This window comes from Callithrix jacchus, chromosome 13, assembly GCF_049354715.1.
Source record: "Callithrix jacchus isolate 240 chromosome 13, calJac240_pri, whole genome shotgun sequence".
In the NCBI taxonomy this organism is placed as follows: Eukaryota; Metazoa; Chordata; class Mammalia; order Primates; family Cebidae; genus Callithrix; species Callithrix jacchus.
The window spans coordinates 78054214-78080392 of record NC_133514.1 but is presented as its reverse complement, the minus strand read 5'-3'; the positions used below and the strand labels follow the sequence as shown (position 1 = coordinate 78080392).

The window sequence follows — 26179 nt, the reverse complement described above, 5'->3', positions numbered from 1 at the left end:
CATTAGATTGTTACAGGAGCACGAACCCTATTGTGAGCTGTGCATATGTGAGATCTAGGTTGCCTGCTCTTATGAGAATCTAATGCTGATGATTTGAGGTGAAACAGTTTCATCCCGAAACCATCTCTCATCCTCTACCCCACTTCAAGTCTTTGGAAAAATTGTCTTCCATGAAGCTGGTCCCTGGTGCCAAAAAGGTTGGGGACTACTGAGGTAATAGATGCAAAATAATTATATCCTGGGGCGTGAATGCAATGATATTGACAGCAGGAGTGAAAAAACAAAAAGGAAACATTTCTGACTGCTGTTTTCTTGGAGAGCATACAGAGTTTGAAGATCATGTTTTTCTCATTCTGAAAATTAGACAAAAACAAGCATTTTAACTATCAGGTTCATCTGTGACAGTGCTTGCTTGACTTTATGAATCCCCTGGGAATTTTGTTAAAATGCAGGTCATGATTCAGTAAGTCTGTGGGTTGGGGGGTATGAGAATCTGCCTTTCTAAAATCTTCTAGGTGATTCTGTTGGTCTAGAGACCACACCTTGAGTTGCAAGGCCCACGCTGTCTGTGCTTCAGAGCTCTTTCCAAAATATGCTATGGTGGCAGATTAACATATACTTGGTAAAGGAGCCATTCACTCACATGATCCTGAGATAAACTAATATATAGCTTACACCTTACTACCAAACAATGGACACAAACATATAGCTTAGACCTTACCACCAAAGAAGCATAATGAAGGATGTGAAGTCCATCCTTGGCGCACACCACTTTTTTCTTGCTCCTCCTTTCTGTATTTATCCCTAGCTCCTAGTGGGAACATGCTTACCCAGTGTTCCAGGTTCTTAGGGAAGTTCCCCACTTCGGAAGATGGTATGTATTTAATTGATTAACTAGTTTGTACAAATGCATTAGAGAGTGTTTTTAACAAAAACTCGTTATTTTTTTCTGCTGACCCAAATGGCTATCTCTGGATCTTGTTACATGAGCACCCTTAATGAAGCCACTGTTATTTTTCTTTGTGTTGACAATTGGATCAGCTGAAGCTGCCACACATATATCCAGTGTGCTTGAGAGATAGGAAGATGCTTGGATGTCCTGGAAAATTCTGTGAAGAGCAAACAATGAGCTAAAAACTTAAAAACTTTACATTACTTGTTTCCACAACTGTATATTGTACTGGGACCATTAATCTGCCTAAACGTGTCAAGTTCAAAATGACTTTTGAGATTGCCTACACTTTATAAAAACCTTCTTCTCTTGGGACACTTGCATTTTCAAACTGAGGGAAAAGAAGTGGCCACAGATGCTAGAATATCAACAGTCCTCATCTACAGTGAGATGTGTCCAGAAAATGTATTTAACTAAGTTTTTAAAACTCTATGCATGTTTCCATGAGAACATGAGGCGGTTAGAGGTTAAGATACTGGTATAAGTTAATACCTTTAAAGAGATCTTTGAGGGTTAACCTCAGAATCCAACTATCATTTGTAAAGCTCTCTGGTATAAAGAGCATTGGGACTTGGGGTAACATTCTCTGGGTTTGAAGTTTTCCCAATTATGTGACTTCGGGCATGTCACTTAAACTCTGGGACCCAGTTTTTACCATTTTCTCTAAAGTACAGTTCCTTAAAGAGCTGCTGCTACATATGAATATTCTTTAGCAACTCTAAATTTCTATGTAAATGGAAAATACTTATTAAGTTCATTATTAAATTATTGAATCTGAACGTATCTACTTGGACCTGACTATAGGGACATACAATATTAAAATAGAATCAAATCTAAGGAAAGCAGCTTAAACAGAATGGGAGGGAATACCTATTTTCAGGGATCATGTAAATGTGGCCTCAATGAAAAGGGCCCCAAGGAATCCTTGAGCAGGACCCTCTCTGGCCTTTCTGGCTCTGCTGAGGTCTTTTTTGCTGCCTCTTCTGTAGTACATGACCTTGGCAAGCCCCAGTTTGATCACCATGCCTCTAAGGTTGGCAGCCTAGGAAAAGGAAAAGCAAAAAACAAAACCATCATTTGACCACAACTGAGACTTTCCCTGTTAGCTTGATGATGAACAGTGCTGCCAAGGCTGCCATAGGGGTTACATGCTTTGCAGCTCTCACTTCATCTAACACAGGGCTTAATATCTTTATTTCTCTCAAGTTTTTGGATGCTAGAAACGCTGGTTTTTTTTTTCTTTCTTGCTCCCTGCCACCGTCCTGCATGGTGTTTCCTTTTTCATTCCCCATAGGGACAGCAAATGTCTCCTCATCCTCCCAGTTAGTACAATATGCTTGAGAGCTGGGAAGCAGCTCAGAGGATCTGCAAAACACTGTCACAAGCAAATGATATGCTATAAACTAAACTTTGCAATTACTAGTGGTTTTAGTAAAAAAAAAAATTCCATGCCTGTTTTTTATCTATAAATTGGGATTAAATTAGATGATCTCCACGGTTGCTCTAAGCTCTAAAACACTATGATTCATTCAAATTTGTTATTTGGCATGATGAAGGGCACATATTTCAAGAGTTATGTACTGATTTTGTGAGACCCTCTCTGTCAACACTGATTATGCCAGATATTCAAGATGTCTGGAACACAACCAGCTTCATATGTTCCCATCAGGAGTGAGAAGGTGTCATGGAGCTGTACCTCTGGTTCAGAGTGCAGTAACACCACAGCCTGGTCAGGGGAAGGCTTTTCTCATCATAGACCCCTCCATTTGACGTTAATTTTTAGGTGCCAGGGCCATAAAAGAAATGATTCCCACTTCTGTTCACAACTGTTGGTGTATATGGTCTTTCTGTACTCACTAGCATGACTCCACTACAATCTTAAAAAGTCCCTTTGTATCAGGCCCAAAGAAAAGGTTTGTTATAGTTGGTTCACTCCCTGTGTTTTAAGTCTATTTCCTTCTTGTTCTTGCATGCTCTGGTCCCTCAGGTAGATACGATATCAGTGCCCAGGACAGGCAAAATGGTTCACTCCTGTAATCCCAACACTTTGGAAGGCAGAGGCAGGAAAATCTCTTGAGCCGAGGAGATCTAGACCACCCTGGGTAACAAAACGTGACCTTCTCTTTATTAAAAGTAAAAAAGAAAAAATTAGCCAGGAATGGTGGTGTATGACCATAGTCCCAGCTACTTGGGAGGATCACTTGAGCCCAGGAGTTTGAAGCTGCAGTGAGCTGTGTCTACATCATTGCACTCCAATCTGGGCAACAGAGCAAGATTCTGTCTCACTCATTCATTCATATATCAGTGTCCAGTAATTGTACAGTAGCAGAAAATCACAAGATACAGGGCTTAGTGTCTTGATCTATATTTTGAGGCAGAACAATCCAACTCACTGCTGGACTCAATCAGTGGTTCTGCTTTTTCGATGTCTTCCCTTATCTCTAACAGGACATAATATGTGAACTTTTTATTTGTCAGCCTAGGCCACCTGAGGAAGAGACGACTCAACACTAAGAACCACATGCAAAGGGAAACGTGAGCTCAGGAAGTTTTCTGAGCTGGTGCTTTTTAAAATGTGTCTGTTCTGCCGGAAATCAGACTGCTTTCATATTTTGAGAAGCTATAATGGCATTCTCCATATGTTGAATGGATGTTTAAACTTATCACTGCATCTGCCTATTCCAATTTAAAGAATTCAGTGTGCTAATGAACTAACAAAACTGCATGTTTTCCTCATGTTTAAAATGTAATGTATGGATTCTCCATAGGAAAAAACTACAGTTCCCACTCTATTTTCTTTTTTATTATAAGAAAATGAATTAACAGCCACCTTTCAGAGCACTGGGATATTTTGTGGAGAGAGGATGGGTAAAGTTATGTAGGATGCTTTCATTTCATTACAAGAGGGGAAGTCACAAAGGTGAATTGAGTTGGTTTAGATTGTGCTTTAAGCACAGCCGCAGGCAAGAATTAGGTCCCTTGACAATCAGTTCAAATTGTCTAATTGTTCATATAATAAAGAACAATAAGAATGATGCTGTGCCCAACTTGCAAAAGTTTTGAGTGAAGATGATTGCACAGACTTTGAACTAAGCTGGGTAGTTAAAGACAACCATTCTTCGTCTTAATTCATATTTTCTTTGGAATATTTTAGTAGCTATTGTTGCTTCCACTTTATCATTTCTCTAATTCTATTTGTGTGTAATACTTTTGCTGTTTTGTTTTAATTTCTAGAGCATCTACTCATGATTAGTAACAATATTTATGTAAGTTTTCAGCTAGAGAAATCAGCATTCAAAAGTCTCTCAACCAAAGTCACACAAAATTATTAACAGGGTGGTAATAAAGCTCAGGGCTATGAATCATTCTTTAATGTTAAAAGCAAACTCAAAATATGACAAACAAAAAAATTCACACGGTTTTTAGATTCCAATAGCAACCCTTAAAACACCACTAGGCCTCACAAGAATATGGTGTTAAAAATCTCTTCCCATTGGGATGGGCCACAAACCCCATGGGAAAATATGACTCAAATGGAGTTAGGCCTGATATCATAGAACACATAACAAAATGATTGTTTTACCTATCCTTCATGGCTTACCTGTGTTGGATTGCTCAACAAGGTATACGCTAAAGGTGTCAGATGACTCTTAAAAAACCCCACCCAAGGTCTCAGGTCTGGGCAAATTACCATGAATAGCATCATCACAGACACTCAAGATAAGAGGTTCAGGAAAGACAACCTAATACTCTTCCACAAAAGAGATGAACCTGACTAACTCCAATTCGCAACTTGGCTGGAGTTGTGTCCATGGTGATGGGTAAGGATAATACAGCGGTAGACTCCCAAGAGGAGAAAAAAGGCCACACATTCTGGAATATAATTATACTCCTTTTAGTCTTGAGGTCTGTGTGGCTAATTGTGAGAGCTGTTGGTAAGCAGTACCAGGAGCCTCTCGTTCCTTTCAAATAAGGCAAATAATAGTTCTATAGAACAGACGTTTCTTGTTTCTGAGCACTACTTGGTTCCAAAGCGCTAATCAGTCTCTCCTGTTACTCAAAACAGGCTCAGAGAATGAACCCAGAAACAGAAAACCAAATGATGCATGTTCTCACTTAGAAGTGGGAGCTAAACATTGGTTATACATGGACATAAAGATGGGAACAAGGGACTCTGAGGACTACAAGAGGGAACTGGGGGAGAGAGAGAGAGAAGAGGAAGAAGTGGGAGGAAAGAGGGAGAAGGAGGTGGACCAAGGTTGAAAAACTACCTGTTGGATACTGGGCTCATTACCAGGGTAATGTGTTCAATTGTTCCCCAAACCTCAGCATCATGCAATATACCATTGTAATAAATCTGCATGTGCTCCCTGAATCTAAAATAGAAGCTGAAAAACAAAAAGCAGAGGCTCAGGAGCTGATCCTTCCTCCATCAGCTTATCTGTTCCCAAGTTCACAAAACATTCCTTCCGCCATGAAAAGACCAAGGTATCCATGGATACAGTGAAAGCTCCCTATAGTTCAGTTATTGCTTAATGCTTTTTTGCTTTTCCTTTTATAGAGATGGAGTCTCAGTATGTTGTCCAGACTGGCCTTGAAATCCTGGCCTCAAGCAATCCTCCTGACTTATCCTGCCAAAATGTTGGGATTACAGGCATGAGCCACCACACCCAGCCTGATGAATTTTAGTATACATTTAAGTCATATTCTACATCAGTGTAGAAGTATCATGCTTTTGACTATCTAAATTTTAAAACAAACATCTAAAAAAATTCCCTAGGGCATCAGTGGTTTACATTGAATGTAGGGCTGGATGAAATTTATCATAGATGAGAGTCAGGATTGGAGAAAAAAGTCACATCTGAGATTTTAGATAAGAAATGTGGGTTTTTCTAACTGAAAAAAAAAAATGACCTACATTAAGATTCCAGACAAAAATATCCTAACACTTGTCAGAGTTAGAAATCAATTCTCCAACAGTCCACCATTTATCTTTCCTAGGGTTCCTTACCCTCTCCTGTCAGATAAGCATTTTCTTCCTTTTAAACCCTTAACAAAATCTGCCAACTGGTCAACCCTCACACCAAGCCTCAAATGCCATTCCTCCCAGAGGTATTAGTATTTAACAAAGCAGAAGAAATGAAGTGGACTTCCAGGAATTATTCACAGAGAGGCATTCCCCACCAAGCATGTTTTTTTTATAAGGAAGATTGCAACAAAAGGGACTCCTCTAACAAACTTCAGTCCTGTGGTGGTGAACACCCCTTCTGAGTGCACAAGAAGATTCTCATTGCAATTCTTCATCTACAAATCATTGAATCGGAAAATGAAACAATCCGAAAGTTAAAATCATGTGTCAATCACTGTGCTAGAATCTGGGGATGTGGAGATGAATACAAGTTTATTGCAGTCTTCAGTGGATTGACATGCAGTGGGGATGAAAAGCAAACTACCTATGGGCCACCTAACTCACCCCATTGAGATGGGTAGAGGCCATGGTTAGGAGGTCAGAAAAGGCTTTACAGATCAGTGTCTCTGAAATATTAACGCCGAATAACAGATCACCTGGGAATCCTCCTAAAGTGCAGATTCTGATTGAGAATGTCCAGGGAAGACCCTGAGGTTCTGCATTTATAAGATGCTCCCAGGTGATGCTGATGGCACTGGTCAGAGGACCCTGATAGAGAGAGAGAGAGAGAGAGAGAGAGAGAGAGAGAGAGAGAGAGAGAGAGAGAGAATGAGAATGAATGAATGTCTCACTTTGTCTCCCAGGCTGTAGTGCAGTGGTGTGATCATAGCTCCCTGCAGCCTTGAACTCCTAGGCTCAAATGATCCTCCTGCCTCAGCCTTCTAAGCATCTGGGACTATAAGCACAGAACCATGCCTGACAAACTTTTAAATGTTTTTTGGGTAAACACGGGGTCTTGCTATGTTGCCCAAGCTGGTCTTGAACTTCTAGCCTCAATCAGTCCTCCTGCCTCAGCCTCCCAAAGTGCTAGCATTATAGGTATGAGCCACCACACACAGGTGAACCATACTTTTTGCATACCAAGAACCTGAGATAAGACAAAGCCCAAGCTTGAATCAACCCAGTCATCCAAGTCAGAAGAGCAAGTGAAGGCACAGGCAAAGACCCCAAAGCTAGAAAAATTAAGTTGGATACAAGGAAAATTACAAATGCTAAGGAAACATTTTACATAAGACATTGTTGAAAGTAGATACAGACAAGAAGAGCTTTACACAATAATAAAAATGGTTTTTGTAATAGTTGTACTGAGGGTGGTTAACATTAGGAGTTCTTCCTCCCACACCCCTCCTTCCTATTTTGGTTTGGACTCTTACTAATGAATTTATGTTTATTTATTAAAACAACAAAAATATAAATAGATTTCTCCTTTGCGTGCTAGTGGGGGAAATTCTGCCCTGGGATGTTTTAAAAAAATGACCATGCAGTCTCTTCCAATTTGGGGTTGTATATTTGGGTAAGATAAAGAGCTACTTAATAATTAATCACAATTATGTAATAATGTGGTAGTAATCATTTTTTGGGAGTGCAGGCAAGATTATACAGAATTCTGGCACTAAAATAATAATAATGATAATAAAGCTATCTTTTGAATTCACAGAGCAATGTCTGATGAGGAATCCATTGCTTGGTGCCCTGGAGAACATCACTGTTCCCCAGCCATGAGGAGAACTTTAAGGTTCTGAGGAGCAGAAGGGAGTGTGTGACTGATGTGGACATACATAGCCAGCAGCTACATGTAAGATACATGCTCTGTAGTTTTGTTCCCAGTGTGTAGATAGAACTGTTAAATGAACATCACCTTTCTTCCAAATTAGGCATTTTGCAGGAAACCACATCCTATAATATTTAGTCAACTGCCAGCCCTACCTGAAGCAGATCACCAAAGAAGTCTTAGGATATCATTGTACAGCCTACAGTCATAAAGATGTACACACATGTTATCTGATCTTGTAACTCTTGTCAGACTTTGCTTTCTCTATTTGACAGATGAAAAAACTCAGTTTGAGGGATGTTGATGAAGGATGTTAATAACATTTCTAAAGTCACCCAGTTAGTGGCAGAACTACTTTTCAAACTCAGGCTACATTCTTGCTCCCACTTCAGAATTCTTTCTATGATATAGTACTATAACTTCTAAAAGACAGGAAAGCAGGAATAAAGAAGTGAGGTTTTGGAACTCGAAAAGAATTATTTATGTACTTTTTTTTGTTACGTTTAAAAACTTTAAATTCCACAAGAATAGTTTGGAATCTCCCACAGGCCCAACTGGATCACCTTTTGTCCAGGTTTAGAGGAACCTAAGAATGCAAGTATATAAATATGTGGTATTGGCATATAAATACTGTTCTGTAAGTTACAATCATAAAATGAGCACAAAAGAGAATTGCTGGTGATCTGCATTCCAGGAATTGTGATCCACCTAATTTACAGCTTGTTAATCAAGGACAACCCAGAATTGTGTACTATGCTGTTCATTTAGTCCATGAGAGTCTTTGAAAAAATTCACTTATAGGCTGGGTGTGGTGGCTCATGCCTGTAATCCCAACACTTTGGGAGGCCAAGGTGAGTAGGCTGTTTGTCCCCAGGAGTTTGAGACCAGCCTGGGCAACATGGTGAAACCCCGTCTCTGCAAAAAATACAAAAATTAGCTGGACATGGCGGCGTGCGCCTATAGTATCAGCTACTCAGGGGGCTGAGGTGGGAAGATCACTTGAGCCCAGGAGGCGAAGGCTGCAGTGAACCACTGCACTCCAGCCTGGGCAACAGAGAGAGACCCTGTCTTTAAAAAAATATTTATTTGTTCACATTGATTCATAATATTATAAATGGCCATTTAGGAAGTTTATATGAATAAGACAGAAATACAAAGATTTTATACCTGGAAGACATTTTATCTATCTTCCAGGGGGTTAAAAGAGACAGCTTATTAAGGATTATTTCAACAAGGTATTAAACAAAAAGCCCAACTTAATGTGTGGAAAAAGTGAATCCTCCAGTTCAGGTTTTCTCAAACTTCAGCACGCATGTGAATCACCTGCAGTCCTTTGTTAAAGAGAAGATTCTGATTGAGGAAGTCTGGAATGGAGCCTCAAATTCTGCATTTTAAGAGACTCCCAGGTGATGCTAATGCCTCATCTGGGTGGCAAGCTATCATTGCAAGCACTTGGAATCTCACTTTGATTAGGAGCGCACTGTTGACATGGTTGATGAATTTCTCATGTTAGTCCTACTTGAACTATTGAAATATTGTTCTATTAAAAATGGTGAAAGAATAGAAAGTACTTTAAAATATCTTACAAAATAAAAAAGATTGCTAATTTTCTAGTTTGTTTTACTTTTTATTTCCTCTCAATTTAGTAAATTGTACAAAAAAACTTCAGTTAGTGGCTTTTCCTTCAGTAAGTGAAGGCAGCTAAGACATTTTAAATTCATTATCTCATAAATATAACCTCAGATCTTTTACAGACCAGGAAAGCTAGTCATCTTGAAATTTATTGTATCATAAAAGTAGATTGCCAAATTTAGCAAAAACAAAATTAAAAGCCAAATAATAAATGAAATGCACAGTTAATTGAAATTCAGATACACTAAAACAAATCTTATCTAAAATCTTAACTGGTTATCCTGTATTTTACCTGGCAATCCTAGAGAAAAACATACCTCTAAATTCTAATTTATCTTGAAGTGCTGAAGGTCAGGTGCTGGGATGGAGAATTAACAGACCCACTGACTGTATTGTCTAAACATTTCAACTGTAGAGGGAATTGCTCTGGATTTGCCAACACCACATCACACACCTGGTTAGTACTGCTGCTAATTTGTGGAAGCTCTTTTTAGGAGATCTGTGCCAAGCAGACCAAGCTTTAAAAAAAAAATCATGATAGAGGGCAAGCTGGAAGTGAAACTACCAAAGAGCTTTACTTCCATCAATAGCTTCTTTCCCAGGAAGAACCAGGTGGAGCAAAAACAGCAAGGTTTTTCTTCTAAGGTCTCTCTTTTTTCCATTTTATGGAGAGCTGAAGCAGCTCAGTGGGAAAACTAAGATAGTGGTTTCTTGGTAAGAATCATGAAAGGTTTTTCTTCTTAATATCAAATGTTGTTAAGTTGATCAGATTTAAGATGATCTTTGAAGAAGGAATGTATAAGGTGGTTACAGGTACTGTCATCACTTATCAGTTTTTGAAAGCCTTTATCAGCTTTTAAAGGGGCAATCTAATCCTCTGATTTCATTTTTACGTATGACGTGCAGTATACAGTTTCAGATACTTCAGCAAAACAAAGGAATCTGTTTATTTCTAGATGCCTTTTCTTGTGCATTTACCCATCTCCTATCTACTTCAAATACTGATAGTCAAACCTGCCATGATGTTGTAAGTTGGGACCAAGGTTTGTTAGCAGGACACTTTTAGATGTTTTGCCTGTTTAAACAATTGATAATTATGAACTCCCTGCTCTCCTAAAAAGAGTAAGCCTAATTATTTTCTAATTTTAGAAATTAATTTGGAGAGAACTATTAGTGCTATGTGTATGGAATAGGCGATATTAAATAATATATTTATTAAAATATGAATCTAGATTATGATAATGGAGGGCAGTTAATTTCACTTGGATTGGTTCCTTACCTAGTCAGCATGGGAGTTATATATCAATCTCCAGTCATCCCTTTCCTGCTTTCCCACATCAGAATCACCAGGGGTTAATGTGGAAGTCAGTGATCTAACATGCCATTACTATCAATAGTCTTAGGGTGAGATTAAATACATTTACAATTTTTTGTTTTTAGAAATAATTTAGCTGATGTCAGGTACCTCAAAACTTACATTAATTATAATGTGATGTTTGATTTGGTAAAAAAGGAATCCCTTTGTTTTTTTAGTCTATAAATTGCAGCAGGATTGATTCTGGAAGGGGTGAAGACAACACCAGTTATATATAAAACCCTTAAAGTTGCTCTACTATCTAAGTGAAACTCATTGCAAACTCCCAGTCTGTAGCACTAACAATTCATCAAAAAAGGAAGTTTTATGACAGGCAACACTTATAATAAACAACTAGTTCCCATCAATGTAGTTACTCTTTCAAATATTCTTTCTAGAATCTTAATAGTAATATTTCCAGCTTTGAGCAGACTGTAAATAATTTAAGATGAATTTTGAATTTCTGGATCATAATCTGGTCTACTTTTGAATTTGGAAATTCGAAACCAAATTGTCCACAGAATGTCAGCTTTAGCAGTGTTAGTAACCATGTGTATATTTTTATAATAGTTAGTGATCCTTTCCATTACAAGTAGCAAGCAATTTACATTAAATGTATGTTTTAGAAAAGTAGTGCTATTTCTGGGCCAGGCACTGTAGCTCGTGCCTATAATCCCAGCACTTTAGGGGGCTGAGGCAGGTGGATCACTTGAGGTCAGGAGTTTGAGACCAGCTTGGGCAACATGGTGAAACATGTCTCTACTAAAAATATAAAAATTAGCCTGTTATGGTGGCATGGACCTATAATCCCAGCTACTCAGGACACTGAGGCATGAAAATCACTTGAATCTGGGAGGTGGAGGTTGCAGTGAGCTGAGATTGCACCATTGCACTCCAGCCTAGGCAATAGAATGAGATTGTGTCTCACAATAAAATAAATGAAATGAAAAGAAATAAAATGGTAGTGCTATTTCCAAAAACAAGTTTCCACATCATGTTAAGTGTTTGAAGTGACAGTCAATAAAAAGTTTCTAAATCTGAGTAAATTTCCAAATTATGTCTTCATATACTAACACAAAGAAGCATACAAAGGCCCTCATAGGTTGGAAAAACAGGAAGTTTCTATTGCTAAAGAGTTAAGGCAAGTGTTCACACTGGGATTGCTCTTAAGGTCATGTTTTCACATTTTCTAGAACTCTGGAAATTATTAGTAGCTAGTATTGCACTATTTGGGCTTCTTTGGATTCAGAAGTTTTACAGTTGACCATATCACTAAAGTTCATATATTTAGAAATACACTGCTTTTTCAAAGTACATACACAAGAAGAATATGAAAATAAACATTTTTTATTTTTAGTGATTAGTTGACCTATGGTTAACTACTTTTTTTTCTTAACCTTCTCTAAGGAAAACAAAAACACTAAGACTTTAAGTGAACAAATTTTTATTTAAAATTTGAAGTAGGTTAAACTGGGGCAAATCAGAGGTCTGCAGTTTTGCTGTAAATATTTTAGGTTTTGTGGGCGTATAGTCTTTGGTTTAGCAATTCCATGCTGCCACAGCCATAGACAAGATATAAACAAATAAGTATGGCTGCAGTCCAGTGAAACTTTATTTTGGACATAGAAATTTGAATTTCATATAATTTTCAAGTGTCCTCAAGTATTTTCTTCTTTGGATATATTTTCATGACTTAAAAAATATGAAAACCAATCTTGGCTTCCAGGCCATACAAAACAAACAATGGGTCATAGTTTGCCAATTCTAGAAACAGATGGAGCTGTGAGTTTCAACTCAACACAGCTTAATATGATTGTATGAAGTTCATCAGTGATTTTAGAAGTGTGCAGATTACTAGATTAGGTTTATTGGAAGCAAATTCACCAATTCTATTCTATAAAGCTCTGGTGTAAGAAACATAATTTTGGATACTTCTCAAATGCTGCAAATTTGAAACAAAAATTTTGTGAAATTAAGAGAGATGAAATACCAAAGCCAGATTTTTCCTTATCCCAGATTAAAGAGCATAAATTCTCTTTCAATGTTTCAGATGGTTGCAGGTGAGTTATGTAGAACTGGATTTATACTTTGTGGCCTCCAATAGGTGAATGCTGTAAAGCGAGATGGGATTGTGCTTTGAGGGAGACAGTCAAGCATAAGTTGGAGGACTCCTTAGTGAAGAGGTACCAGGCATTTAAGATTACTATGGGCGGTGAAACTAATCTTTAAGGGTCCCTAGTAAAGGTTATGATTCTATGACTTGGAAAACAATTTAAAGAACTTACTATTTTGGTTACCTAGATAAAAAGCTGAAGATGGCTCAAAATGTTGGGGGTTGGTGAATTATTTAAGAATAAAGTTGCTGAGAGAATGACGTATGTGAATAGTTTCTACCTTTTAAGGAGGAAGGAGTTAATTCAAACTAGTCTTGTGTAGCCAAAGCCTCCAGGCAAGACTACATCAAAACCTATATGACGTAATAAATGCTGGAAAAGGGGTCAATCATCCAGGAGTCATTGCTTTGGCATTGTCAGATCACATAACTTGTTGGATTCACTTGTGTAATTTGGCACCTGGGAATACAATTTACCCAATTGCCTTTAAGCCCTGATATGTTAATAAGACCAAAGGGCTGTATAAATTTAAGGTAATAAGACTGGGTGGTTCTCAAACACTTTAGAACTTATAAAATTGAGATGACACCCTTTCTTCCACTCCAACTCTTTTAGCCTGTTTGTAAATGTACAGAGCTAGGTATTTATCATACTCCGAGAAATAGTTTCTAACGAATATGGAATAATCTGATTTTTTTTTTTAGATGATATCTCCCTCTGTCCCCAAGGCTGGAGTGTAGTGGTATAATCTTGGCTCACTGCAACTTCTGCCTCCCCAGCTTCAAGCGATCCTCCTACCTCAACCTCCTGAGTAGCTGGGACTATAGGTATGTGCCACCATGCCTGGCTAATTTTTGTATTTTCAGTAAAGATGGGATTTCACCATGTTTGGCCAGGCTGGTCTCGAACTCTTGACCTCAGGTTATCCACCCGCCTCGGCCTCCCAAAGTAAATTCTATTTTTCTAGACTACTTTATCTCTTACACTCAAAAAGGTGTTGATATTTCAGAAGTACCTCACTGGTTCTTTTTCTAAGCTACACAGAAGTGAGAATGAATGCATTTATATCATTTTGGTCTTTGGAAATTCTTAACATTTAATCTTGGTGATATCTATTGCAAAATACATCCAACTTCTTACTTTTAATACGCTGGCCATTTAAACGTGCTTGTGCTATTTTAATGGGTAACACACAAGTGAAAATAAAATCTATCTATTAATCCATTCTGTAATGTCTCTCCTAGCTCAATAAATTCATACCTGGTTTTTCATAATAATGGGTAGAGAGTGAAATTTTGTGAAAGGATTCTTTGGCCCAACAGAATCTAAATACTAAATTATTGTTGTGTGTAAAACAAAAGTGAACAAATGAGCTATCATAGCAAGTAAGAATTGTAAGAGAACTTTGGCTTCTATATATTGGGATGTCTGTCTTGGAAAACAAGAAAACTGAATATATTCAGGACGCTTTGTTTTTCAATGTTCTCCCCATCTTTTGATATTCTTCAGTACAAACAAGCAGTATCAATAACTCAGAGTCTTGTGCCCCTGCTTTGAGGGCTACAGACATAAAGGCCCCCATGAGAAAATAGAATACCGAGCAAGCTACCATAGATGCTATAAGAGAGGTTCAGATAAAGTTCAGTGGCCAAGAATATTGAGTGCTTGCTGTGTGCAAGGCACTGTTGTTCCCGCTTAAAGAAATTGAGGATAGGGACAAATGCATTTAGACAACAGTACAGAGTGAGAGTGACATTAAAAATAGTGAAGAAGAGGTATTAAAACCGAAAGTAAAAAGAAAAAAAAAGTCTTTTTTTCATGATTCTAAGATAACCTGTTTAAAGATGCAGAGAACCAGAGATAGATAACAGGTTATCTTGGAGTCATTCTTTGGGGATGATCTTTTTAAAGGCAAGAAACCTTTGGTTAATAGCATACACGTTAAGTGTAACCATTTCTACTTAAACAGATCCTTTAATCCACTCCTAGATGTATATTCAGGTATTATTTGACTTTTTTGTATGCAAAATTCAAGTGTTACATATTCGGCCTTTCTACTTCACTTAACAGAAATAACCCAAACCGGTTTACACTTTCCCAACAGTTTTACATGCCTCCCACCAAGGAAGTTACAGGACATCTAGTTAGCTCTGTGTTCCCCCTTCTAACAGAAGAGAGCATTATATGAATGGGGTGCTGCAAAGGGAGTGGCTCCTGCAAGCAAGCAGATATTAAAGTGTATTTTCAAAGGAGTGGAGTTTGTGCTTGTCAACAAACTATTCGCTGTAATTACTTCCTATTCACTGGGATCGCGGTGCAGCCTGCTGACTCACCAGGCTGCTGGAGTGTGTTTCTGCCGGGTTTCCCTACTGCCTGCTACACATGAGTCATCACAGGAATCAAAGTTTCTATCCGTCTCCCTTAACAACAATGCAGAAACCAGGCATTGAAGTAAGCTTCCATCTTTCCAATCAGACCCTAGCCAGGGAAGGGAAAAATGATGTAGTAGGTGTCACCACCAGCCAGAGTGCTAGACGACAGTGCCCCACCCCAGGGTGTTAGTCATCGACACCCCAGTTTCAGCGTTTCCCTCACCCACCCAAATAATTAAAGTGGCATCTTGTCTTGCGATGTCTGCTGCTGCTGCTGGCCACCGAACACTTCCTTTGCTATAGAGGTTCCCCAACTTTGCTGCACAATGAAGTCACCTGTGTTTGTTTTTCCTTTTAAATACTGTGCCTATTTCTCACTTTCAAACAACCTGATTTAAATAGTTTGGGATGTGATCAGGACATCAGGAATTCTCAAAGCTCCACAGGTGATTCCACTATGCAGCAAAGTTTGCGAACCAGTGTTTTGAAGAAGCACAGCTCTACCCACACAAGGAAAATTATCTACGAGTTAACATTATCTACCAATCACTCGGTGAGCTACCAGACCTCCTATCTCACCCCTGAGGTCTTTAATCGGTTTGGCAGAAAAGAACAAAAGCAAAGTAAAGAAGCATTTCATTTCCAGAGGGGACACTGGCTAACCCAGGAGCATTCTCCTCTTTGCTTAATAAAAACTTAGCCAAAAATTTAGCGTTCAAGAGAAGCAGGGGAAATGTTGCTATTCTTCAGATTACCTTTTGATCTCTGTTCTGTTTCATTCCAGTGTCCTATTCAGCAAAGGTGTAAATCGCGGGTCGTCAGATTATGAGTAGGTGCTGCGTCTGACCACAGTCGCGACCGGTCTGCACGCTTCACCCCAGCTGGGACCGAACCTCCGCCTCGCCGCGCGGCCCCAGGGCCGATACTATGCTAATCAAGAAAGTTCTTCCGTTTCGGTGCGCGCGGGCGCGGGTTTGAGCTCTTAACCCTTGATTTTACATTGACAGGACGGTAGTGTTTTTAGAGACCTCCTCCTGCCTAGCGGGTTTACACTATTTTCCCTTTTTTTATTTTTGGAAAAGGAGATGTGAGCAAGTGATAGGACACTCAGGGAGGGGACAGCAGTGTTGGCTGGTGCCGAGGTGAAGGGTCGGCCAATGTTCGGAATATTAATTACTCCCGGAGCTACTGACCCGGCGAAGACTAGCAGGAGGGGCCTGGGGGTTAAGACAAAGGCTCCTCCTGATCAAATGGCTGCAGCGCCCCTTCCTCCAAGGTTATGGCCTTTGCACTGGAGAGACGAAGTGACTGGAGGAGTGACGAAACCCACTAGCCCTTCTGGGGTCTGAAAGTTAGCTTTGTCGAGCGCCCCAGGTTCAGAGGGGATGGCTCTCTGCTTCCACCCCTCTCCAGGCTCTTTGTGGGATTTCTGGTTTCGGCACAGCCCTTCTAAGGGTAGACCGAAGAGTTTCCTACTGAGCAGAGTGCGAAGTCGCTGAGTAGCCCTTGCCCTGCGCGCTCCGTGCTACCGGCAGAAGAGCCGCTGGGGCGCAGAATAACAACCCGCTTCCTTTTGCGCCCACCCAGCTCCTGAGTCCCGGGAGCGCGGGTGGTGGCGGGTGTCGCAGTGGGAGAGTGGTGGCTGCCGAAGGGGAAGTGCCGGTGGTCCAGAGGGTGCTCGCAGGCAGGCGAGCACCGCACTTCCTGATCTGACCCCAGCGCGCAGCCCTTGCCAGCGCCCCCCGCTCTCAGTCCTGGCGCCCCAACTCGAGCCTGGAGGGCCGTGCGCTGCGGTCGCGCAATGGCGAGACCCCCCTCCACCAAAGCTGTCTTCCTACCCTGGACAGCCCCAGCCTCACCCCTCCAAAGCAGTCCACTTCGCTTCTGCCAGCGTGGCAGCCCCAACTCCCTCCCCTTTCCTGGGGTCTAAGCGCTGGGGCCCCGAATCAGAGGTGCGGCCCGCGGTAGCGCAGTTGGGTGCACGCCCGTAGACAGCCGAGCGGATCCCTGCACAACTTCTTGCTAGACTCTGGACCCCCGTTTCCGCTTGCTCCGAGCCCAGCGGGCTGCAGACCTCGGCGGCAGGAGGAGGCGCAGCCAGCTCCCGGCCTGGGAGGAACTGCTCCAGGGCAGGAGGTGTCGGGGTGCGCCAGGGCGGTACCGCTTTAAATGCACTTGACTCACCTGCTCCGGCGAGGTCGCCTCCTTCCTCTGCTGACAGCTGGGGGCTTTGTTTTCTCCACCCACCCGGTCGGCCGCGCTCCGCCCCCTCTATCGCACGTGACTCGCCGTCTGCCACCGCCACTGCCGCCGCCGCTCCGCGAGTCCACCCGAGAGAGCCCGGCCAGCGCCGCCCCTTGCCTAGGGTGCGGGTGCGGGTGCGGGTGCAGGTGGGCGCCCCGCTGGGCATGTCCCAACCGACCAGCCTGAAGACGCTGTCTCAGGCCAAAGGAAGCCAGGCTGAATTCGTGACAGGGAAGAGAGTGGCAGCAGGTGAAATAAACTAAGTGGTTTGACCCCACTCGAGAGGGAGGAGGCGGGTGTGGCTTGCAGAGGGGCTTTGAAAAGGCGCCGCCACACCCTGAATTAAGTACCTGCAAACGAGGGCTTGCGCACCAACCGGGGTGCATCTACTTTTTACACTAAGTGTTTGTACTCCTACCTGGAGCACGATTGATAATGAGGGGCAAACTAGTTTTGTCGTGAATATTATACTAATTAAACTAGGCAAAGGTAATACAATTAATAATAATAGCATGTTTAATTGTGGTTTCTAATTTGCTTGTTGATGCTGCTGTGTTTTGGATCTATTTGGAGAATGGAGTGCAGGCTGGAGAAGCGAACTCCAGAAGTTTACTGATGTGGGCACTTGTCCATTTGGAACAGCAGCTATTTTTAATGAAATGAGAAAACGTTCTGGCTTCAAGACCCACTCAGATCTGCTGCTTTTGGAAGTGATCTCGATCGGTGCTGATCACAGTGATCTCTAGTGTTTTAAACAGCAAGGACTCGTCTGAATCCTTCTGTTATAGCCTTTGGAGAACACATATATACCTTCCCTCCCGCGCCCTGCAAATTGCTACTCGGGGAGGCGGGGAAAGACTGTCTCCCGCCGCGTTCATTAAAGCCAGGTCTCCGTAGTGGAGTGATTTAGCACAGTGCTGCCCAAACTTTAAGAGGGATCACCTGGGGATATTGTTGAAGCCAAATTTGATTAAGCATATCTGGAGTTGGGCCTGAGATTCTGCATTTCTAGCAAACGCCCAAGTAACGCCATTGCTGCTAGTTTGAGGACCACACTTTCAGTAGAGAGATGCCAATCACCGCTTTGGCATTAGCCAGCCTATTTTGAGTCCTGACGACACCACTTGTTAGCTGTATGGCCTTAGGCAAGTTTCTCAACATTTAAGCCTCATATTCTGTAAAATAGGTATGATACTAATTTTCACTTCACAGGGTTGTCTTGAAGATTAAGTGAGAAAGTCCATATAAACCCCTTAGTGTAATGCCTGGCACACATACCTAGGGTTCAGAAAATGCTAGCTAATTCACTGTAGAGGTCATCCTTGCAGGGGGAAAGCTGGCACCAAGTGCAGCGTGGCAGCAGGGGGAGCAGTGTGTGAAATGGGCACAAGGGTGAATGTAGCCAGCCCAAGAATGAGGACTGTGCCCTGTAGTGCCTAGCATGTGCCAGATGTGTAGGACAAGTTTGATGAATAAATAAATAACTGTAATGTGGAACAGATCATATGCATTCTAGAAGTTCTGCTTCTCCTTTAAATAATGACAAATTAGTTCTGAGACATTAAATTAAAAAATCATTTTGCTTTTTATTACAGATAATGTCCAGCTGCCTGTCACATGGGTAATCTATTTTAATATCTGAGAGAATAAATGGATTGTTAAGGTTTAGTACATTTTTTATCCTCATTAAAAACCTTGAAATTTAAATTTAAATGGATTTATTAATGAAGATATGGTATTCTTAGCTCTCAAAATGAATGGCTGTTGTCATCATAGTTCTCATATCTTCCTTCCTTGCTTCTCCTCCTCTCTCTGTCCTTTAAATATAAGTGTTTCCTCAGACTCATTTCTTGCCTTTTTTTCCCACTCTGCCATTTTCCTTAGAAATTTTCTGTGTCTTATGTTCGTCTTTCAAGTGTGTGCAGATTAATTCTGAATCAGTACCCACATTCTCAACCCATTTGCAAGCCTTATTTCTGCCTTTCCCTTACTTGCTAGGCATTTCCATTTCCACTAGCATTTAAAATTTATTTTTTCCACTTATACTCTAATTTTACTTGTGTAAATATATGGGGTACTTGAAAGATTTTCACATGTATATGATGCATCATGATCAAGTCAGAGTATTTATGATGTCTATCACGTGAATATTTATATATTTTTAAGTGTAGTCCTCTTATTCCCTATCACACATTAAATTTACTCCTATCTTACTATATTTTTGTACTCTTTAACCCACTTCTCTTCACTCCCCACCCCACTCCACTGACCCTACCCAGTTTGTCTGTTTCACTCTCCACTTCCATGTGCTCAGATTTCTTAGCTCTCACATATATATGAGAACATATTAGATCATTTTGTGCCTGGCTTATTTCACTTATGATAATGATCTCCAGTTTCATTCATGTTGCTGCAAATAATACAGTTTCATTTTTTTTTAATGGATGAATTGTGTTCCATTCGGCAGATACATTACATTTTCTTTATCTTTTCATCTTTTAATTGATACTTATGTTGATTCTGTATCTTTGAAATTATGAATAGTGCTGCAAAAACATGGCAGTTCAGGTATCTCTTTGATAAATTGATTTCTTTTCCTTTGAATAGGTGTCCAATAGTGGGATTGCTGGATCAAATGGTAACTATATTTATAGTTTTCTTGAGAAATTGCCATACTATTTTATATAGTGGCTATACAAGTTTACATTCCCACTAACAGTGTTTAAGAGTTCTCTTCTGCACATCTCAGCCAACATTTTTTTTGTCTTTTTATTAATAGCCATTCTGACTAGGGTATGATGGTATCGCATTGTGGTTTTGATTTGTGTTTCTTTGATTATTAATAATGTTAAACATTTTTTTTCCATAAACCTGTTGGCTATTTTTAATCTTCTTTTGAGATAGGTCTACTCTTGTCCTTTGCCCACTTTTTGATGGGCTTGTTTCATTTTTCCTGCTGAGTTGTTTGAGTTCCTTATGTAGTCTAGATATTAGTCTCCTCTTAAACGAATAGTCGGCAAATATTTTCTCTCATTAAACAGGTTGTCTTTTCATTTTGTTATTTCTTTTGCTGTGCAGAAATTTTTTAGCTTAATTAAATCACATTTGTCTATTTTTATTTTTGTTGTCTTTGTTATTGAAGTCTTAGTTATAAATTCTTTTCCTAGACCAATGTCCAGGAGAGTTTTCCCTAATTTTCTTCTGGTATTTTTATAGTTTGGGGTCTTTAAGTTTTTAATCCATTTTTAGTTTATTTTTGTATATGGTGAGAGATAGGGGATCCAGTTTCACTCTTCTGCATGTGGCTATCCAATTTTCTCAGCACCATTAATTTAAGAGGATGTCCTTTCCTAGTACAAGTTCTTGTCAGCTTTGTCAAAGATTAGTGGGCTATAAATATGTTGCTTTATTTCTGTGTTCTCTATTCTATTTCACTGGGCAATGTGGCTACCCACTAGATTTTAGTGTGTTCTATATTAAACCCCTTTCTCCTCCCATAAAACGGATACCTCCTTGGTGATAAATCAAGATGGTTATTTGCACTGGGGAGCCCTCAGTGCTAATCCAGGGACCTGACAAGGATGTGGAACCCAGTATGATTTATCCCAACTATCTTCCTGCTGCTCCCAGGTATTTCTTTGAGACACTGCTCTCAATAGTGACTGGAGTCAATTCATGTATATATATGTATACCACCTACTGGTGTAACAGCTACATATGCAGTTGTGGGATGCTACATAACTGGCGACTGAGCTAGCGAGAGACTGTATCAGTCAGGGTAGGATAGATTATGCTGCTGTAACAAATGCCATCAAAATCTCAGTGGCTTAATGCAACAAAAATAAATTTCCCTCTCATGCAAAATTTCTAGTACTACTATCACAATGACTCATTGTTCTAGCCTGCTTCATTCCTGTGACATTTCCATGAGCACCATGGCAGAGGAAGGGTGTGGAGAACTGCTCACCAAACTTCAAGTGCTTTCACCCAGAAGTAATACAGGTCACTTCTCACATTTCTCTGGTCAAGGAAAGTCACATGGTCATTGCCTAACTTTAAGGGTTATGTTTTGTTTCTAGGTATCACTAAGATTCCTAGAAAGTAGGAATCTTGGCGATAGTAAGTAATGCCTGCATAGGAATCCATTTCACATAGGAGAGTTAGGGATAAAGTTAGACTGAAAACAGTAGGGGATAATCATAGATTACCAGTTCAAGGAAGGTATTCAGTTACATGTAGAGTCTTTGAGAAACATTAATGGTGTTGTTATCATTATACAATATTATATAGAAAAACACTTAAAGGTGACAAATTCTCTCTCTCTGCCTGTCAGGGTTATCTTATGATTTAGCCTAGGTTAGTCTACTCCAGGCAAGAGTGGAGTTTGATCATCCAAACTCTTCTGTGGCACAACATTAAGGAAAGATCATCTGTCTTGTTTATACCCTAGCGAACACACTAACCATTAAGGAAGTAAGGTTATATCAACACTAACAAATTTGCTAGTTTTGATGACATTGTTGGTCATTCTCTCCTTGAGGAGTGGTATGTGTATAAAGAATAAAATATAGCAGTATCAAATTGTCATATGTTTTTCCCATGATTATCTGATTATGCGTTGCCAAAGAATTTTCTTGTCATGTTCATGGGAATGTTGGAATATAGTTTTGTGAGTAAAAATCAGTTTATAAACAAAGGGAAAAAACAGTGATATCAATGGCATGAAAAAAATAAAATCATGGTTTTCAATAAAATCATGGGTTTCTTTCTCCAAAGGGCAGAGATCATGTCGATTAAACTAGCTTCCTGCATCTTCCAACACTTCATGTGCTTAAAAGAGATAAAGGACCGATGAATGCTGTAAACTGTAAAATGCTATGCAGACACAGGATATTATAATGTGTTTCTGGGCACTGAATAGTGTTTTTGATATCAACAATTATATGTTATCTTTGCCCACATCCATCAGTGACATCTACTCTCCTTTTAAAACATTTACTTCTTTATAAGACTGTTATCAATTAAATATTTTCATATAATATGAGCATCTTCCCAAAACTGATATTCTGAGAGTTTCAGTCACACATTTCCACAAGTATCTAGCACACTAAAAAGGAGAGGCAGAGTTTATCAATTAATATTTTAAGCTAGTTACTAAAAATATTTTTACTTTATATGATTAATTTTTGCCTCTGAGTCCTTGCTAAGCTGTAATATTGCTTTAAATATAAATCATAACTTCAAGAAACATGCTACAGTGAACTACTTATAAATATATCAGCAATACCCTGTGAAACTGAGATGGAAGTGTTCATTACCAAGATGTGATAGTGTTTGTTAAAATGAGTAGTAAAGATGGCATGAAATGACAGCTTGCAGGGATCACTGCTTTATGATGACTCTAGCATTTATTCATGGAGTAAGTGTTGCAATAAAAAATAATACCACCTTCAAAGAAACTCTGTGGGCTCTTAGGAGTAAGTATTTGTGAATTAGCTAAAAAAAGTGTCATCATTTTATAAGTGAAGTTCAGGAGAGAGCTTAAATGACACACCCATATCCTAATTTCTAGCTGTGACCACTGGCAAAAACTGCTGCCTTCATAAGGTAACACAGAATAAAAAAATTATCATATGATGTATATTGGTATGTATATCATAAGCTATGTTTAATGTACATCAAAAGGAGAAAAATTGTTACCTTGGCTCATGCAAAGCCATTATGTGACAGAAATGTTTATGGTTTTATGTCACACTCAAACTCACATGCAAAGAAATAAGTTGGTTATATATATTTTTATATGCTGCTTGGGACAGGTGTAGCTGAAGGTAATCAGTTCTATACAGTTTGAAGGCAGTATATTTAATTAATTTATTAATTGTAAATATCTCTTAGAAGGTAAAGCTGTCCTTTCAGTACCCCTCAGTCTCTGAGGCTGAGATGGAATTTCTAGGTTTCTGTTGCAGCTCTATGGAGTACAATGCCCAAATGGCTTTCTAGGGATCACTGGGGTCACCACTATCTCATCATGGGATCTTCTGGAAGGCAATGCAGCTAGTTTTTGTTGAATTGAAAGCTATTCTTGATTAATTAAACCTTACCTTGCCAGTTGCATCTTCTTTGCAGCTCCCTTATATCCTGTCTATGAATCGGTTAGCCAGTGTAAGAATAACAAAGAATGGATTCCTTGACTCTCCTCAGAAATTTTTTTCTCTTGGTCTTCAATTCTTCAAATATTTGCTGTTCTTTGGCTTTTTGCATTTAAAATTTCTTCAATCTTTCTAACTTGTAATATTCAGAAAACATTGTTTTGTGGTGCTTTCTATCAGGAAGTCTCTGTGTTAGGCTCTATGACTACCCAAATGGTCTTTGGCTCCAAGGGGCTTCCAGCATAGGGAAAGACAGATGTGTCCATAATGTCACTCAAGGGGCATTAAAAGATGTGAACAGAGTGCCCAGAACACTGGTCAGGCAGAAATAATATAAAAAATGCTCTCATTTGTGTGTGTCTTGAACTCTGGTCAGGCAGAAAAAACATCAAAGTGTATGTCTTGATGGATGAAGAAGAGTGTACTAGGTGAAGATCATTTTGGATAAGACAGTGTGTGGATAAGAGTATTCTAGACAGAAAACGTGAAAGATAAAGTGCCGAGTGTTCCCTGCAGACTCTGGCAGAGCAACAGATGAATGGAGTACGCAGGCACAGATATTTTACTTGTGTGTAGCTAGGGGACCTCACAGCTTAGCTCAGCCAACAAGAAAGTACGGCTCCAAGAAGCCTGAGATGCTCACATTTATTTAGTACAGATTTAATGACAAAGGCCTGGAGCAAACACTAGTTGTGGGTAATCAACATTGTCTACTACCCCAGTAGCGGGGAGTCCTGCGCCTGGATGAGCAAAGGTTGGTTTCCAGAGAAATAGGTGAACAAACTTACCTAGATAAATTCCTTTGCACTCTGTTGTTATGTACCCTTTGCCAGTTGCCTCAGGTTAAGAACAGCCACCTTCAGCTCATTCTTCCTGGAAGCTTTGCAAAACCTCCCGGCCTTCCAAGAAGATTTGTGTCTTTCCTATAATTTTTCCCGCCACCCTGACCTATCTCCTACATCTCCCCCTTTTCTGTTTTTTGCGTCAGGTTTTGTGGATTACAGAGAATAGATGTGTGCAGCAACAGGTTAGTTAGGCATAGCAGTTATAAGTCGTGTTCTGGCTTTGCATACTAGAATTAGTAAATAACATAAGACAAACATGAGAATAATCAGTAACATTCTTTTCCAATCAAGGAGTGACATATAGTGTTTCTTGGCACCTCAGCCCAATGGTGTGCTATTAATGGGGGATCCCACTGGGGGGTAAGTCAATCCCTCCTAGCCAAGCAGTTGTATTGTTAGAGACTGGGAAGGGAATGTCTGCCTAAGTAACAGGCAGAAAAAAGACAGATTTAGAAGATGTGCCCAATAGAGTGTAGTGGGTACAGGTTGCAGGCAGAGTGAAAGAATATAAAAGGAACAAATTATCTGGAGTGAATTGTGTTTGCGTTTGGAGCAGGGTTTGCTCAGCCTTCTGAGTTGTCTTCAGCATCATGTTCCAGGCCTGTGTTGTCTGAGGAAGCCACATTATCTGGGGCTATGAGTCCTGCAGGGTCATTTCCTTCATTTCTGGTACTGGGTTGGTTCCTAGCCATCCCATGGTATAGTTTGATGCATCATGAGGGAATCCAAAGAGGGCCTGAGGGGGTGTGAACACAAGTATATGCTCTTCCTTACATTAGCAAATCCTTTGGACCACACCATACTTTATTATTTACATCTTTCCATAAAACTGTGTGTTTTATGTCTTGAGGGTTTTTTGCAAAATGTTTTTCTATGGTTGATTGAAATTTGTTATCTAAATTTAACAAAGTAAGGGTGAAAAAGGCTTGTGCTAGTAGTGTTTCAGGGTCCTTACTCATAGTCTCCCTTTTTTGTTTTTTGAGAAAAGTGTTAAAGCGTTAGGTATGGGGAGCGAACTACTTGTGTAGGCAAAACTACCAGAGTAGTGGATAAGGACTGAAGTAGTTTGTCAGCAGGAAGGGCATGCTCAACATGGCCTGCATAATCAGAGAGTGCTATCTGAAGATCTAGAGATGGGGCAAGACTACTTCAAATTGCTTTTTACTCAAAGGAATTCTTATGACATAAGGGTCATAACCTAGCAACGGATTGCATCATCTGTGGCCCATATAGATGACTTTGATAACTAGCTGGACATAGGGAGATAGTGTTTTAGTCCCAGTATTTGAGCAAAAAACCCATTCTAGAAAGTGCAGCCCTGGGGCCATCTGTCCTATTAATCCTGTTGGGGAATGTTTAGTAGGAAAAATAAACAATTGGACTGAATATTTCAGGTCTGTGCAATGTAGTTGCTTCTGAAAAATAGCCTGCTCTATTTCCTCAATTTCTTTTTTTCTGTGGTGGTAATTTACCTGGGAGAATCTAGGGCTGTATTGCCTTTTAATATAGAAAGCAGGTTCTACAATTTATCAGTAGTTATGCCTAAGGTGGGATAAAGCCAGTTAATATTGCCTAATAATTTTTGATAATCATTTAAGGTATGTAAGTTGCTAGTATTTAATTTAACCTTTTAAGGTCTTAATGACTGGGAATTTAGTATGTATCCAAAATATTTCCAATGGGAAGACATTTGTACTTTTTCAGGTGCTGTGGTTAAACCTCTTAACTGAATATTCCTTTGGACAGAGGCATGTAAACTTAAAAGTGCTGGCTCCAT

The 26179-nt window shown here is 39.8% G+C and overlaps 1 protein-coding gene across 2 annotated transcripts in view; it reads right to left on the bottom strand.

The window, feature by feature from the left end:
• The window catches only part of MAPRE2 (microtubule associated protein RP/EB family member 2), a 179334-nt gene extending 161957 nt beyond the window's left edge, over positions 1–17377 (bottom strand). Inside the window, exon 1 of one of the 2 annotated variants that reach the window (XM_003734635.6) lies at positions 15920–17377. In XM_003734635.6, the coding sequence (XP_003734683.1) occupies positions 15920–15943 (24 nt within the window). In that variant the 5' untranslated portion in view covers positions 15944–17377. The remainder of the gene's footprint in view (positions 1–15919) is intronic. The other variant, XM_008979707.5, reaches the window with a different exon arrangement.
• Positions 17378–26179: the final 8802 nt, after the last annotated feature.